We start from the raw sequence: 18,179 nt of genomic DNA on the forward strand, positions 1-18,179 counted from the left end.
TCAAATAGAAACATTGTGGGAAATAAGTTGTCCATTGTTGGCAGCTGATTTACTAAAGGACTAAAATATTGGAAAGTAACCTTTTCGTTGAACTGCTTACTTAGAGAAGCGAGCGATGGATATAATGAGCAACACTTTGGTTAAATCTATGGCTTGCAACAGTATTTGCCTTTGATCAGTAAAAATGAGATAATTGTACTGGAAAAGGGGATAATAAGCCGAGTCAGCGTCGCTTAGGTTTGCGGTGGTCGGTTGATATCCACTATTTTCAAGCAAAACCCAAGAGAAGATACTTTCACTTCGGTCTCGCGTGTGCTTCTTGGTTAAAACGCTTCGAACTTCGAGAAAACTGTTCGTTGATGAGTCTATGACAAGATGATAAGGTGCTGTTGAGAATTCACGACATAGTAGTGAGACAAGTGTTCACGGGCGTGCAAGAGAGGGTTTCGGCGCGTTTGCGGGAGCATTCTTCAGAGATGGTCAGCCAACACGCGATGGCCACCACCGTTCGCAAAGTCAAGCAGGAGAACCGTCTCAGGAGGCAAAATCAGAATCAAGGTACACGCAGAACTGTATAGAAACTTTCGTGAAGTATTCGCTTAAAGTTTATACCGACTGATATATCTGAAAATGATAAAAACTCGACGAAATTTTAGAATCCTTTGAATTTTCGTTGTTCAATCATAACAATCGTGGTTTAGTAATATAACAAACAAAATCGATTAAAATATTTTATATTATATTTTATAATTTCATTATAAATGAATTTTATTAGTAGTTATTGTACTTTGTAATATATATTTTATAATTTAATAGATGATGAGTATCCTGATTTTTCTGTTTATTACGTGATGTAAGAACATCTTTAGAGAAGCTAACCTCAAAATTGTAAAGCAGAAGCTGAATACTTTAAAATTAATAACAAACGAAAATTGTGACAGTTTGAAGTATTGACGATTCTTTTGACAATGCTTTTTGTAGCTACTGTATACATATACAAGTTCATTTGAAATGTAGTGAGTCATTGAATTTATAAAAAAAAATCTTTCGACCACTGAATCATAAAATCTGCATTATAAACGTTTCATAGAAATCTAATAAAATATAACCACATTTTCAAGGAACATTTGTAATATGACGATGTTTGTTTTCGCATTTTATTCCCTCGGTTCAATCAAATATTTGGCCATTCTTTTTATGTGTTGCAAAGTAAACGGTCGACGCGAGTCCGTTTGATATCATTCTGGCATACAATTGTGCAATAATACCATTAATATTAAGTGTTGACGAAACTAGTAGAAAGTGCGCATTGTACGCAACTTTATTGCATATTTTATGCTCTTCTGCTGAAGAATGTACGAAATACTGACAAGAGAATCTCATTACTGTGTCAGGCTATAGTTCAAACAAACTTGACGAAAAGTAACAGAAGAAAATTTTGATTCTATTATTTAACTAGTTTTATAATCCGACGATTCAATTTTTCTGTAAGTGACTGACGTATACATATACAAGTACATATATACTATAAGTATATACTTACGAAATGCAGTTGCATTTGTACAAATGAAACCATATTTTTTTATATAAATCGATTTCTTGTGTTATTCTGTGAATAAACGTGTTAGAGTAAAGTCATTACTCTAAATAAAAGCTTGAGGATTTTACTTTTCTCAAAAACTCATCAGGTGGTAAAACGTTTCAGTGAAAAGTAATTGTAAAAAATCAGTTTTGCAATCACCATATACGATACTATATTAAACTTATTTAATTGTGAATCTAAAAGACATTTAAACGTCTCTCTTGTGTTTTCTTTAAGAAATCGTTTCGTCTGCACGTGTTAAAGACATATTAATGTTTCAAAGAATTACTACTACCTTCTATACTAATACCAGTTAATTAAAAAAGTAAAATGAAGTATAAGAAAGTTGAATATTTCTCTCCTTTAGTAATTTTAACAGAGCTTTTCCTACTGTATCTTCTGTTCTTTCTTTCATCAGGCAGCGCTTCGTTGTACCTCTTTTCTTTAATTCATAGATCTCGTGCGGTTCTGTGTATCATGAGATTTCGCCGCAAGAAATTATTTTACTGTACCGTAATAGCCGTGATGTTTGCTATTCTCATCAAGTAATATTTCACCTGGCAGTAACGCTTTGTTTTACCTTTTTTTTCTTTAATTCATAGATCTCTGTGTATCATGGGATTTTGCCGCTAGAAATTGTTTTACTGTACCGTAAGGGCTATAGTTCTTGTTATCTTCATTGAGTAATTAGTTTTCCATGATAAAATCCTGACTGGTAACACGGGAAAACGTCATAACGTGAAATCTTTTAATTAAATAAACATAGGATTAATAATCGTAATCTTATTAATTCTTCACATTAACTTGAAATATTGTCTAGTTAAGAGTCTAGGTTAAGATGGAGATGCATACTGAAATATTTATTCACACCTTTCTTGAAGATTATCAAATGAATGACTACAAGCCTCCGAGGGGCAGTGTAAATTATAGGAAGTAAGAAGTTTGTTACACATTTATTCAAATGTTTATAAATATTTATAAAATAGTGACCCTTTTCAAAGTTTGATGCGTTTAAAAGGTAAATGAATGTAAATAAATTAAACGTTTCATAACCGATAGGTAACACATCCCCGTAAGTTTGTCTTCTAATTAAACCGTTCTCTTATGCATTTCTTTATACGCCATGATTTTTGGTGTAACAAACTACACAGGAAATATAACGAAATTTGAATTTTCAAATATTCATTAGCTTCGTTACGGTAAGACTAATTATTTAGTTAGGGGAAAAGACACCTAGGCTAGACTAATTTTCCTTAGCGGATACGTCGAAGTTCGCTGGAACTAAATGTAGCTTTACGCGCAGCTGAACATCAACTTAATTACGATTAACTGTATAAGATTAACTCCCTTGGCAATTACTTTTTCATTAGAAATTAATGATCCCCTTTCTCGGCATCTTCGTAAATGTTTCGAACGAAACATTTAAAATACTCGAACGTACCGATATTTCGAATACAAAATTTTAATGAGATTCGATCGAACCGATGCCGATAGAGCTAACAATTCAAAACACGAACTTAACACATGATTTTTCGTTTACGGAAGTTTCATCTCTCTTGACATATTATACCTTCAGATGTTTTACTAAATGTACTTTTACTAAGTGTACCTTTTACTTGATGAACAATGTGTTTCATTGTTCATTTGTGACATGTACAATTCCTTATAATTTATCGAATGTAATACAAAAATCGAACACATGGAATTTAAAATAATGCATTATTGTAAATTTTACTGCATAATCATTTATGTAGTTGAAAATATACTAATTTCTATAAAAGATATTAATAGGTTCATAGATCATCATTGTAGTTACTAATAATTAACTAGACCAAGCTGGTTAACCTCTAACCATATTGCATTTTTTTGCTACTGAGCTTTAACTTTTTACTATCAAATATTTGGAAGAAAAGGAAAGATATTTCCTGTTGCACTAAAAGGTGTCGCTTATGTGATGCACAGAAAATTTGCGTGACAGTCAACGCGTCAGCTCGAGACGCCATGCTGTACAAGTAAAATGGAAAACATCCGTTGAAACATAACAGTACCAACATTGCGGAAATGCATATTAAATATATTTATATCATATGCACATTTTCAAATTATATATAATACGCTTGTATTTATTCTCCTTCATGTTTATTTCACTAAAACTATTCACTAACTAAATAAAATCATATACCTTCTCAGTTTCGCTAAATGTTTCGCCATTTATAATTTTTCTTTGCAACGTGTCATAGACATTTGTGAAATTTTCATAACTAGTTTCTCCAAACGTTGCTCTATTTCTAATTATCCTTTGTAACGTATCCTAAACATTTACTAAATGTTCATAACAAGTTCCTCTAAATCTACATAAACTTTCTCAATCTACCAGCAACGCGTGCTAAACAGTATTTCCCAAATACCTTAAAAATCACTCCCAGTAAATCGAACGATCCGAGAAGCACATAATTGTCCACGATCGGCGCAAAACATGCGTAGAAACTTTCACAAAACGAGTATATTTGAGTCGCGCAAAGCATCGTTTCCCCGTGTTAATAAAATCGGCCAGCGAAGAACTCATTTAAAAGAACAATAGTCAATTTCAATTTGCCTCTCGCGATCGGCGAGAAGAAATCGTCGCGTCGCCTTTCTCTTTTACGGTCGAACCTGTCGATAAGCTGGAATCACGGGAACCGATTGTTAAACGGGACATGAATTTCAGATGAGGAGGGACTTTACAAGCCAGTACCACCACCGAAACCGGTGCCGAACAATCAGAAGAACCAGAACGAGCAGCAGGAGAACAGGGTGCAAACGGTAGCCGAGCAATCGTCCCGTACGACTACCGGCATCGAAAGGAACCCCGCGCACGACGACAGCCAGCTTCGCAGTTCCGGGCAGAACTTTGCACCGGAATACAGGATGCCACCGCTCTACGGGGAGGAGCAGAGTTCAAGTCAGACTCAACAGGCAGCCAATTTACAAACTCACAGTAGCAAATTTCCGGTACGTGTTCAAATAAATAAACCGTTTATCCTGAGACTGGCTTAGCCCTTGGCTAGAAAATGGCAGGCAGAAAAAGGCATGCGAGAAACGCTCACAGAGGAATGAGTGGGTGGACGAAATCGGACAAGAAAAATGCGCTCAATATATTGAGTCATCTTATAAATAATGTGGTTTTTTTAGGTTTCTTTTAGTTTTTGAGATGAAGATTAAGAAAAGTGGGTTTAATCTAAAGCATATTCTTCTTCGTTACCTATAGGTTTTGTATTTGTACATTATAATTACTTTAGAAAAAGTTATGTCTATTTTTACTTTTTAAGAATATGAGATATATAGAAAACTGTATTATTTATGGGATGATCCAATATTTTTCAATAATTTTTTGGTCACGTAATCGCGTAATTTTTGTTTATCTTCATTTTTAAAAATAAGGGAAATATAGAAAACAGCATTATTTATGGGATGATCCAATAATATACGCAGAGAGCATAATTCGTATATATTAACCATCTATAGGCTTGCGTGATTTTGAAGTCACATACCAATATATTGGGATATTGTTGATTCATTTCATTTTGCATAGCAAATTGGCGAATAAAATTAAGTAATTGATCAAGTTAATCTTTGATACGCTCAGGCGTTAAAGTTCAACGTCATTCTAATTTTACGATTCCAAGGTATATTAATACAATTATTAAAACGAAAAGAAGTTCTTTTTTTATGATATTTTGCAATGTTTGAATATGAATTTACATTTTTTAGCTACATCTAAACTTAACTGAGAAAACCTATATTTCATCTATTAATTTTAGTATGCAATTAGATTTCATTTTGCCCAACTCTGCCTTATAATCGATTCGGAATTAATTTCAAAATGAATTTAATGAAATCGAATATTCATTGATTATTCATTAATAATTATACTATATTATTCAAGATTATTAACATAATATTATTAGCTGATAAAGTACGACCTGCATTCTCGGTTTTTCACTTGGACTTGCATCAATGTTACTCAATTAAGCTTTAACCTTTTGCACTCGAAAGTTTATTTGCTACATGTATTTATTTCCTATTGAATATTAATAATGCGCGAATCAATAGGTAGAAATATCGTATTCGAATATTGCACGTCTAATTGCATAACCTAAAGCAGCATATTAAATATTGACTTTTATAATTTTGCTATATCACATGAAACGGTGACTGTGAGTTGTCCCTCGAGTGCAAAGTGTTTAATTTAAAGTGGAACCTGCGTCGAAGTTATACAAGTCAAATATAGCTGGACATGGTACTCCACTAATTTATTGGGGAACATTTGACAAGCATTCAAATTATACGTTAGAGTTATATTTATTTGCCCATTTTTATTCATTCGTCCTTCTTTATATCGAAACATTAGTTTTCCCCGGATACAATTATTTACAGATTTATTTGCTAATTGTGCTATAATTACACACGCCCGGCATCTGTCCGAAAAGGACTGACTTTTGTCTGTGTTTTAACGAAATATCCCTTAACGACCACTTCGTTTAAAACGTCTCAGGTCGTTAAGGGTAATTTGCTCCGGGATGCAGTCGTCCAATGTTTTTCAAATGCGTTGTAGCATTACGTACGACATGATTGCTATATAATAATTAATTGCAACAAAAATGGGCAAAACACGCGGTTATTAGAACGAAGTTAAATATCGAATCTTTCTTGGCATGTGACCTTGGCGCAGGGTTAACCATTCTTACAAAATAAAACTCGAGATAAAATACATAATATATTTTTTTTATTATCAATACTTAATTTCGAGAACGTAGGCTTGCAGAATACTTTTCTCTTCTAGCTGATTATTTACGGTGAAGTAGCTCTAATGAGTACAACCTCGAAAATAATTGTATGGCAAAGGTTAATGTTATGCTCGGAACACAACGGATAAATTATATATTATTTGCATAATCTGTATTCTGCATTTTTGTCATAATGAAGTTCAATATACCGAGACCGTTAATGTAAAATACCTGCATGAAAGTTATTGAAGATTGTTTCTGATAATCGACTCATGGGACCGCAATAATATAGAAATAGGCATCGATAATGGTGGCCTTAGAGTGGTTTTGTAAAGTCATTAACCTGTTAATCGGATGATTTATCAAGCATGAACATTCAAGAATTCACACCTTATTTTATAATATCGAGTCAGATTCGTAGCGATGATTTCAAATATAATTTAACAAATGTAAGTGTTATTCAATTCTTTTAAGTTCAAATGGAACATTATTTTTCTTATCATTAAACTGCATACACATGAAAATATCCAAAGCATAATACTCTTTATAATGTTTTTTTTCTAAACAAAACCGTTTTCTATTAAAAATTAAACATTGCATAAATAGCTATAGTCTATTGATCATTTATCGTAGGATAAAACTTACAATGGTACCGATACATCCATAGCTGTGACCTATGACCGTGTGGGTTTATGATACGTTCATTGCTATTGAGACGCAAGGAGGAAGAATTTGCGATTCTTCCTTACTGAATTATGGTTTGGAGTTGGCATAGAGACCGAGAAGCTGTAAAATACGTATTGAAAATCCGAATATCGATAAAACTGCCCTAGACTTATATGTTTTTAATAATACAGTTTAAGTGTATGATGGGTTTGTATTATATTAGGGGGACTGTAAAGAAATCCATTATTTTTAGCCTTAGCATGAAACATTATTATTTCGTATGAATGTTTTAATACTAATTCGAAGTATAATTCCTTTTTTATTTTGGGACAGTTTCTCATCAAGTGATCCGTTTTTACAAATTCGCTTTTTCGATTGATTCTTAAAAAATTACATAAAATAATAAAACTTCCTGTTGAAACAAAAAATATTGAATTTCTTTGTGCCCATCCTATATAAAGAAATCAAATTTGAAGGGTTTCGTAATACAATATCGAGAAACTAAAATGATCTTCGAGAATTTTCTCAGAGAAAACTAAAATATATAAAATCCAAATTTTGCAATTTTATTAAACCTTTGCATTTGATAATATTTTTCGTTATAAGTACTTATCATTCTTTGACAGAAATATTTTATTTCCATATTTAACGCGTTGATACGTTATACTAAATTTAATATTGAATTTTAAATTTTATAATTTTGCTGTGCTGAATCAAATAGCGATTGAGGGTCACCTTTCGAGTGAAAAGAGTTAATAAGTATTTTAAGAACATATGACATTTTGAAATAAAAATGTAAATTTGTTTCGGTGGTACATTATATTTATCGAAGCATATCGGTTAAAGTGTTGTACATATATGTGAATGTAATTCAATTAAAATTAAAATGGTAATGTATTACTGAAAAATAGACAATGCTGACGAATGGTGGAAAAGTATTTAATTATATGCAAACAAAATGTCCAATTTTTACCTGAAAATATCAATGTTGATATTTACATAGTTATAGCTGAAACGATAACAGAATATAAACTGAATTTATTTTCAAAGTTTCAAGTGAATTGGACGGTTGGTTTTTTAAATATCGAGTTAACTGATCATAAAAAGTATTGCTTTGAAAACAACGCGTTTAAAACTTTACATTCAGTTTTATGCCGTATAAAATACAAAATATGGTGTTTACTGGCAATCAGCAAGCTTTATTCTAGTGCTATAACCTAATTCAGGTTTCTCGTGGAGAGCATTTCGAAGCGTATTAGCTTCTCTCGAGGAAATTCTTCAGCTTCCATTGTCGTTTGTTCGTATTTTCTCTTGGTACTCATAATTCTCTTGGCGTTCGACAGAAAAACTTGAAGCAATCGATCCAGTTACTGTTCCCATTGCTTCCAATGTTTTAAAAATGGAGGAGTACGTTCCATTAGAAATAGCTACTGTTAAGTAATTATTTATTATAAATAAATATATTAAATATTTATTAAATTTTAACAGTTTTAGCATGACAATATAAATCTTCTTCTTTCATTATTATTCTGGATGTTTATATTTAAATATTAGAATAAGCCCTCAAAAACTGTGGTGACAACGAAAAACGGATTGCATATTTGAATTCAGCTCGAGAAACACTATTAAGATCACCCACTGAACTTTCTGTAACAAAAATCGTGTTGACCGGTGTAATTAATAGTTTTCCATAAATAGTGTATCAACATCAGTCTACTCCACAAAATTATAAAACAACGAAAAGATAAAAGGTAAAGATTAACAAAAAGAATTATAACAACTTATTTTATGTACTACATTAAACAGATTGGTATCATTATTAATAAACATTACCGCTATCCTAGTTTCGATTTCCCGTGACCGACTCAAACGTTCGTATAATCACGTACGGTATTTAGCGTGCATCGTAACGAAAGTGGCATTCCGAAACGTGGAATCACCGATTTCCAGAGTTCACGTGAATTTTGTCGAAGACTGTATGTTGCAATGTTCGCCGCGCACACGCGCCTTTATCGCGTTCGAAAGTGGAATAAATTTTTCATAAGGAAAACGGAGGGTGCTAGAACAACAAGGATCTGGTAAGAATAATGCGGATGGATCAACGCTTCGCGATCGCGTTACGGGCAGCGGCGGTGTGTTAATTAACGATGCAAGCGTATGCATTAATTCAACGTGCGCGGAAAGCGTGTACACGTGTGCAACCAGGGTAGCCTCGCTACATACAGTCTGTCTCACAAGAACGTACCGGCTATATCTCCGTAAACATCAATATATATTTGTGAAGAAGAATTTGATATGGATGGAATTCATTAGTTTTTTTTATTGCCCTCTGGTGCTTTATTAAGACTTATTCCTTCTGTAAATCGAAATAGATAAAACACGCCTTATGCTTCCTGTAATTTTAGCGGAATATTTCATGATATTATTATTAGAATGTGAATTTTAAGCAAAAATTTTATTTTAATTTTTTCATTTGAAACAATTTTTTTTAAATTCTATTTTTGAGAGGAAAATGTGCTACATTGAGTTGATTATAAAAAAGTTTTACCATAATTAAATTGTCATTGTTCTTGAGAGACTACTTTTATCTTGTGGTGTACACTTAAATATTAGATATTGAGCATATTATACGTAATAATGGAGATCGTATTATTGATTGAATGTATTGTATTTTGTTGAATTAGTGGAATGTTTCGTGCTTTGCTTGGAAGGTTTAGCCTGGTGGAAATTTTGGAAAGATGATATTGTTAGGCTTCTGGCGAGGTAGAGGAAATTAATAGATCAGAATAGAACCTGCATGATTCATTAGTTTAATATAAAACATAATATAAACCTTATTATAAAACAGCTGAAACATTAGTTTCAGTTTTCTCAGTTTTGCTCAGTTTAGCAATTAATGATATCTTAAAAACGTTCAATATTTGAAACGGTTTAAAAAATAAATAGTTTCACTTGGATACTATAACAAATGTATAAAAAAATCATAAAAAATTGTTTGTTACAATTTTTATAAGCGTTTACAATTATATTTTATTTATAATAGGATTAAACGAACTAAAGCAAAATGAAGAAAAGTTACATGTTCATTTGAGAAAATAAATAATTCATTGTTGTACAAAGTATGTTGTGCATAGATGAATAATATTTACATCTAACCTGTTTATTTTTTAAACAAAGTTCTAGTTCTAGATGTAGTGCAATGTTTTTTAATTGCTCCTCAAAGCTGCTACTATTGCTCTAATCATACAATATATCACAATAACGAAGGCACATTAGTATTCATTTCATGCATAAATTCTTCCTGGCATAATTTTATATTATTTCCAACGACACGTGTTTGCATGACATATTTTCATTAGTTTGACCTATAGTAGAATCTGACAACGATAAATCAAACAATTCTGAAACAACCTATATATCCATTCCATCCGTTATAATAATATTTCCAGTGATACATATTTACATGACATTTTTTTCATTAATTTTACCTACAACGAACTCTGACAATATTAAACCAAAAAATCCTGGAACAACGTATCTACCTATCTTAATTTCACCTATATTGTACGCCGACAAAATTAAACCAGAAACATCCTGGAACATCCTGTACGCGTTTACGTTATCACAATCACTCCCTTATTGGTTATCAATTTTTATGCAACAGATTACGACAATGCGTTCTTACGGTAGAGAGTGCAAGAGCCACCGCGGGCTCGAGACTTTTGTTATAGACGCCGCATAGGCGTGCCGTTGAATTTTATTGCCGCCGATAACGTGGCTGGTTCCGAGGTGTAACAGACTGAATATGGCGATGCCAGCCCGCGGACTTTGATGCACCACGAACAGTCTGACTGGACTCGGCTGAGGTCGACGAAAAAACCACGCAATGGTTAGAAGTCAAGGCGTAACGCCTTTATTCGGTATGGTTTGCTACGACTTTCTAGTCTTCTTCTGGCTTCTTTGCTCGCATGATTTCCTTTAATTGCGCGTTTCTCTCGTTGAAATGCTTAATTGCAGATTTCATTAGTAATATTTCTGTTCGGGCGCGGGCATTCCTGCGATTCGCGCGGTTCGCTGACACTGAATCGTGAGAGTGCTTGCTCCCATCGAGCTGTGAACACGATTTAACCTGTTAACTGTGGAATTTGGTTTGAAAAATCTCTCGTTTCATGTGAAATAAAATCAAGAAATGAAGTGTGTATTCGTCGGACGCAGGGTATATTTTAATGAGAAACCAAAGCGAGACAAAGAAGAGTTACATATTTATCTGAAAACATAAATAATTCATCGTTGAAAGAATTAGTATCATTTCAAGGTTTAACGCTATAACTACCGAGCAGTTGAATTGGCTTTTTGAAATTTCTCTATAGAAGTTTCAAGAGTGTATTTATTGAGATTTTAATTGATTTATAATTCAGCTTGCGCATTGCTAAATCAATATTTTTAATAATTTCTTAGAGAAACGTTTGTTACTTTTTTAGTAATTGCGAAATGAGGGAATCAGGATTGGGTCATTTTGACTAGTCTGGTAGTTTTAATGTTAAGATGACTTGTATACTCGTCAAACGTAGTTTACTGATTAATACTAGAATTACCATAAAGCATTTAATACGATTGATACGTGAATGGTCCACTTGCAAATCGATTAACTCCATAGAATAAATAGTGGGGAAAAGTGGTGCAATAGTTATACAATGATTTTCAAAATTTCCCTTTAAATGGAAAATTAAATAATCATTATAGAACGTATAATACTTCGTTGATAGAGGTGTAGCTTTAATCTAAAGAATACGCAAAATGTATAAAATAGTATAACTCCGAAGTAATTTTAACAGATGAAATTTTTCATGAATACTAACCGTACCGAACGTTTCTTTTCCTTCACTTCACGTTATATATAAACTCTTATATTGCCTGGTTAATCAATTTTTCAATTTTTTTCTTTACTTTCACTTTTGTTTCCAATAAAAGAAATTGTCTAACTTCTTTACCTGTACTTTGTAGCCAATTATTTGATCAGTTACGGTAAAAAGAGTATGAGTACGTTTAGTGTTAATGATTGAAGGTTTTTTCGACCTTCAAAATTAACATGATTAGTCTTGACTTTTCGTTGGTGTGTGTTGTTAAATTAAAAAAAAATGATAAGATACTTATTATAGTCCCCAGTTTAATATACAAATAAAATGTAGTAAATTTTCATACCACATTGTAACAAAAATTAGAAATCGTTTGGAAATGGCATATTCATGTGTCAGTAAAATTCTTATGGGTTAATAAGAAACTATAGAAACTCCGGAAATATACAAGTTCTTTAAGCTGAATATTTGGATATCCTTTGTTCTCTGGATTATTAAAATGCTTTACATAATTTTGAATATGAAGTCATTATTATTATAACAAAAGTATTAAAGTGGACAAATTAATTTCGAAGGATTTGTGTTGGCAATTCGTTATAGCAGAAATCAAAAAAGTCGTAGTAGAATTGTAAAAATGGCCAACAAAAGTAGTAAAATACGGTATACAATTAGATTACAGTAAATTATTGCTAATTAAATTTCTTATGCGTCTAGCTATTATCCACAATTAGCTACCTGAAATTTCTAATGACTGACGATTTCCAATTTACCATTTACAGATAAAACTTTCAATTTACAATTACTCTATGTTACACAAACATACGTTACCATATCTAAATATAAATTATTCTACTTTCAACTACATAATAACAACAGTTAATAAACAACGGGCTTAAGTATCCAAGTATACTATGTTAACACTAAAGTTACCGAGATATTGAAAATAATTATATAGTTGGTAATATCTAAAAATCACGACACTGCTTTCATTCATATTTTTTGCAATATTCTTTACAGTACATCCAGAAATTAATAAATTTATTTGATAACTTGTTATAGAAATTTAGTTCTATGAAATACAAAACTAAAATTTAAACTATTATTATATTTCATAAAAACTGTATTAAATATTACTTTGTTAATTGCATAAAATATTATTACATTAACTATACTAAATATTACTGTATTAACTGTGTTAAATATTACTATATTAAATATTGCTACATTAACTATATTAAATATTACTGTATTAACTATGTGAAATATTGCTACATTAACAATATTCAATAGAAACAATAAAAAAGGAGAAATCGAAAATGGTACTTTCCATGTACCGTTCACTGGACGCAGGAAAATTGTAACGGACTGTATCGAAAAATATCTCGTCCGTAGCAGTGGTAGTTCGTCCGCATGTGTAGCAATTGAAAAAAAAAACAATCAAGGTGATTATCGGGGAGAGCCCTTCTGGACTAGTTGTTCGATAAGTCGATATTCAACATCTAGGGCTGACGACTCGCGAGCCGTCGGACGAGTTGCTCGCTGGGTGCCTGCCGTTCCCGGTAAGCGAAGGGTAAAGTGAGTGGCGCGTCGAAGAGCAATAGTCCCGTGGTGTGGGAATCTATGAATACGGGAACACCGGTCCCTATCCCCACTACCTTTTACGACTGGCTCGTGGCGTCGCTCTCGGCCTCGCTCGCCAGCCATGAAGGCTGCTCTTGCTCGAGATACTGCGAGTTGGATGGCCCTGGTCTAGGGCGTCACCACCCCTCAGCTCTGTTATCGCCGAACTGCGGTTTTTTACGCAAATGCCAATTTTTCAAACTTCTTCACTTGAAAGTTTTTCATCAGAAACACAGTCGAGCCCCGGTAACTCGGAAACTTTTGTAACTCGTACCGTTTCTTCTTTACCTTCTACTCCGTTGTGAATGTCTCTGCCACTCAAAATGTAGAATCTTTGCAACTCGAAATACAGAATCTCTGCAAAATAGGTATAAAAACTCTAGAATTCAAAATACAACGGTTGTGCATCTCGAAATACAAAATTTTTATAACTCAAAATACAAAAACTCTACAAGTCAAAATACAAAATCTCTACAGATCAAAATACAAAAACTCTACAACTCGAATTCTTTGCCTCACAGTTGGTATGTACTTTATTCTGTGCAATTTAGAACGCCGATTTCTACTGTAATTATAAGTCGAACTGTCATTTGTTAAATCTCTTTCATTCGAAAACGTGATGAGAAGAAATATCTGTATCTTACAGAGGTTCAATTATAATTATCGTCTTCTAATAAGATATAGATGATATATTTTAGATTTCTAATAAATAATAGTCCGTTATTATCCCATTTACATAATTAAAACAGTAAAATAAAATTTCTTCACACATAACTTCGTTTTTAAGTAAATCGATTATACACGTGCATTCGTTTACAAGTAGAAACAGTGAGCAAGCGACAGACAGGATAGTCGATCTTTATTCGACGACATGCGCGTCCGACGATTTCTCAAATTCGGTTATTTCAGAATATTCAATTTACTTTTGGCAATATATAGAATACAGCTTAAGTTTAAATGAAAATTAAATGTTGTTGGCATTTTCGCGTACAAAAGAACCCTTGAACCCAATAATTTGACCTTGCATTAATTTCGTTCATTAATAATTTTTGGCCTCACCATTTTCAGAAATATCCAATCTATTCGAAAATTAGTATTATCTTAAATAATTAAAATAAAACGATATTTTTGTGTACGAAAGAATCTAATAATCCAACCTTGAATTAACTTCGTTATTAATAATTTTTGTCTTACCATTTTCAAAAGTATCCAATTGATGTGGGAATGAATATTATATTAAATAATTAAATTAATTAATATTACTTGCAGTATTAAATTTTATTAAATATTACTACAACCGGATTTCACAATATTTCAAAAGGATAGTAATATTCATACTTAATTATAATAACGAAATGTTTTTCGAATGTCATGGACCTGTTAAAAATCTCTTGTTTATATATTCCTGAAGCTTGTACTATAGATCCGAGGTACGATATATGTAACGAGAGTACTAATTTTGCTGGATCACGGTTTTTGCGTCGCAATTCTGAGAATTAACAACTTGTTCTGCGGCCGTTTCCGTTAACGGATGAAGAACTATGCGATGTGAAGAGCGCAGAACAGATTCCACGGAACAATTGATCAGAAGAATCGAACAGCTTCCATGTGTACATTGTTGTAGAATTTCGAAGAATATTTACTCTCTACTAAGAACAATACAATGTTCTGCATTCCATACCTGTATTTAATTAACGGTGCGTGTTGTAAAGATTATTCAGTTACCTCAGACTGTTCTTCATTATATTGAAATTAAAATTAAATATCTCTTAATTCCTTCTTACTAAATTATAACTGTTAAATGCATGTGGAATTGAATATAAAATCAATATTATGGAAATATTCAATGTTTGAGAGTAATAGTAGCTACACGCGTGTAAAAAGTAATTCTTCAAGTGAAAACAATGTACTTTTGAATATGGAATTTAAATTTTCTTTTCTTATCTCGTAATAAATTGTATTTGCGCATGCAAATCAAATCTTCATTGAAAATTAAATTTAAAATGTCAATATTTTTTTATTATTACTTACTATTGTTTATACTGTTGTAAATTAATGCAATTTTCGTAGCCGTTATAGTAATTGTCGAACGGTTATTAATTATAAATAGTTCACTGAAAATCTTATAAACGTTAACAGTGTGATCGTGTCACTTGTTTATAATAGTAATTTAATGTAATCGATAGTAAGAAAGTGCTAAGATCCATGGGAATAGATAATACTATGAAATTAAAGAGTAACACTTTAGTCTACTGAAAAGCACGTATCTACAACGAATTTTTATTTCTGGCACACATTATCGTATAAAAAATTTCTAAAGATGTCTTCCTTTTATAAGAACAAAGATCAATATAACAAAAAAATAAACACAGATTCTTATTGTGTGAAAGAGTTAATTGTTTCAAATATTATTACTGTCACAATATAAACATTTTCGTTCAAAGTTTTGCTTTTAAACGTTTTCAAGTTTCTTTCGTAATCTTCCTACACTTCTCGTTCAGTTCGTCTAAAAATTTGAAACATTATTGAAAAAGCGTGAATACATAGTCTAATAATAATTTTCTTGTACTGTTTTTATATTATTTTTATACAATTATTGTTATATTATTCTTATACTATTTTTATACCATTTTTATACTATTCTTGTACTATTCTTACACTTTTCTCACACTTTTCTCACACTGTACTTCTATTATTCTTGCAGTATTCTTATACTATTCTCAAATCTGAACATAACATTATCCGTGATCATAATAATTAGTTCGCACCGTATTGATATTCTATTCTACTTCTAACCAGTCTATAGACGTTCTTTCCGATCATTCCGAACAAATGCGTGTATCCCCGGTTCCACGCACAAACGGTTTTTATTTTGAATAGTGAGCAACTGTGTATGTGAAAGATCGTTGCAAGTTCCCGTCATAAATTAAACGGCGCTGAGAACACATGATTCTAGAATGACTTGCTTAGAGACGAATGTTCATTCTTCGTCTGTAAGGTTAATGAGAATCAGATCAGCTCGTTCATTAATTTCACGCATCAACTATATTGCGGTTCAGAAGATCGAGAGAGTCTACGAGTACAACTCCACGGTTATTTTCCCGGGCGATCGTAAAGTTTTAAAACTTATAATTAAAAATCCTTTTTTTGATTCGTTCACCGAAGTTCTAAAGAATAACGTAGGATAAAAGTTCGAGTACTTCGACGCTTCTAGTACTCCCTTTATCGGATAAAAATTTCAATAACAATTTCTGTTTAGGTATTTCTGTAAAAAAGAGAATTCGTTATTGCAGTATTACTTCACTTTTCTTATCTCGTAATTATTCGTATCTTAAAAACGTTAAATAAATAAAAAATTTTACCCTTTGCCCTATGATCTATTCTTTAATCATGATCGACACGACTACTTCGTCGTTAATAATTTATTAGAAAAAGAAACAATTTTGATGTTTATTTTATGTCTACGTTTACTCTAAAGGTTAACTATTGATAATAGAAAAGTAACATTCAATTTATATTTTAAGGAAGTAAATGACACTCAGATTTGTCAAATTTAGTTTAAAATTTTCGTCACCAGTCTGACACGATATTGTAGGTCAAAGGGTTAAAAATGAAATGATTTTAGAAATAAATAGTTTCACTTGATTGCTATAATAAATATATGAAGAAACCGAAATTTATTGTTACAATTTTCATAAGAATTACATAGTGTATTAATCAAAATGAACATTCGGTGGTTCTAGCGTTAGATACAGTTTATTTTTCTACAACAATGCATAAGGAAATAGTGTTATACCGTAAGAACTCTAAACGCAAAAGTGGAACAGAAATTTTTAATTTTGTACCGTGCTATTTCGTTAACGTTTATTGACAGTCGATGAGAATAATAGAGATTACATTGAACGTAGCATTTCTACGGTTGCCAACGTACATGTTAATAATTAATGTAATATCAATTCATCTGAAATTATAATTAACAGAGTACACGTAGGATATTCTGGATTTGCATAATGCTTTAAAGGTAATTTGTAACTTAATTACAGTTTTGCGATAATTGTCGATGCGAGATGTATAATAAACAGATTCAATTGTTTTATTTAAATGAGATACAGGATTTTCTCACGGTTTAATAAGAAAATATTAACACCGGCTGATTTATCCATGGTGGATGGAGTATGGAAGTACTTTTCATACCATTCCAAGGAAAATCAATTGCATATGCGACTACAATGTTACTTCATTAGCGTCACGCAACTCTGGGGAACCTGCGAAACGATACAAGAGCAGAGAACTGATCGGTTAACTACTTTGCAGAGATAAAGGGGGATAATTTCAAGCAAATGGAAGAGTACAATATAGACAGAATTATCTTTTTCAACCTGCATAATTTCTATTACACTGTCATCCATGTTGTTCACGCACTTTTTACACGATCTGAATTGTACGATACGTGCCATTTATTGTCCGTGGTATTATTTTGCCCTTTATAGACAGAAAACGATAATTTTATATAAGTCTCGTTTTGTTATGAATTTATTATTTAATAATCAACTATAATTAACTATAGTATTGCTATATATAATTAACTGTGGTACCTGTATTAATGTGTATATATATTAACTATTATCCTAGTTCATTCCACTTACTATAATGTGTAGTGATATTATTAACAATTTATTAATTATAAAA

General features: G+C 31.9%; 1 protein-coding gene across 1 annotated transcript in view; it reads left to right on the forward strand.

The window, feature by feature from the left end:
- The first annotated feature begins 476 nt into the window (after window positions 1-476).
- The window catches only part of LOC116428531 (uncharacterized), a 52,204-nt gene continuing 34,501 nt past the window's right edge, over window positions 477-18,179 (forward strand). Inside the window, exons 1-2 of the mRNA XM_031980254.2 lie at window positions 477-558; window positions 4,290-4,573. Coding sequence (XP_031836114.2) covers window positions 477-558; window positions 4,290-4,573 — 366 coding nt within the window. The remainder of the gene's footprint in view (window positions 559-4,289; window positions 4,574-18,179) is intronic.

The sequence above is a fragment of the Nomia melanderi genome, chromosome 1, assembly GCF_051020985.1.
Source record: "Nomia melanderi isolate GNS246 chromosome 1, iyNomMela1, whole genome shotgun sequence".
Classification (NCBI taxonomy): Eukaryota; Metazoa; Arthropoda; class Insecta; order Hymenoptera; family Halictidae; genus Nomia; species Nomia melanderi.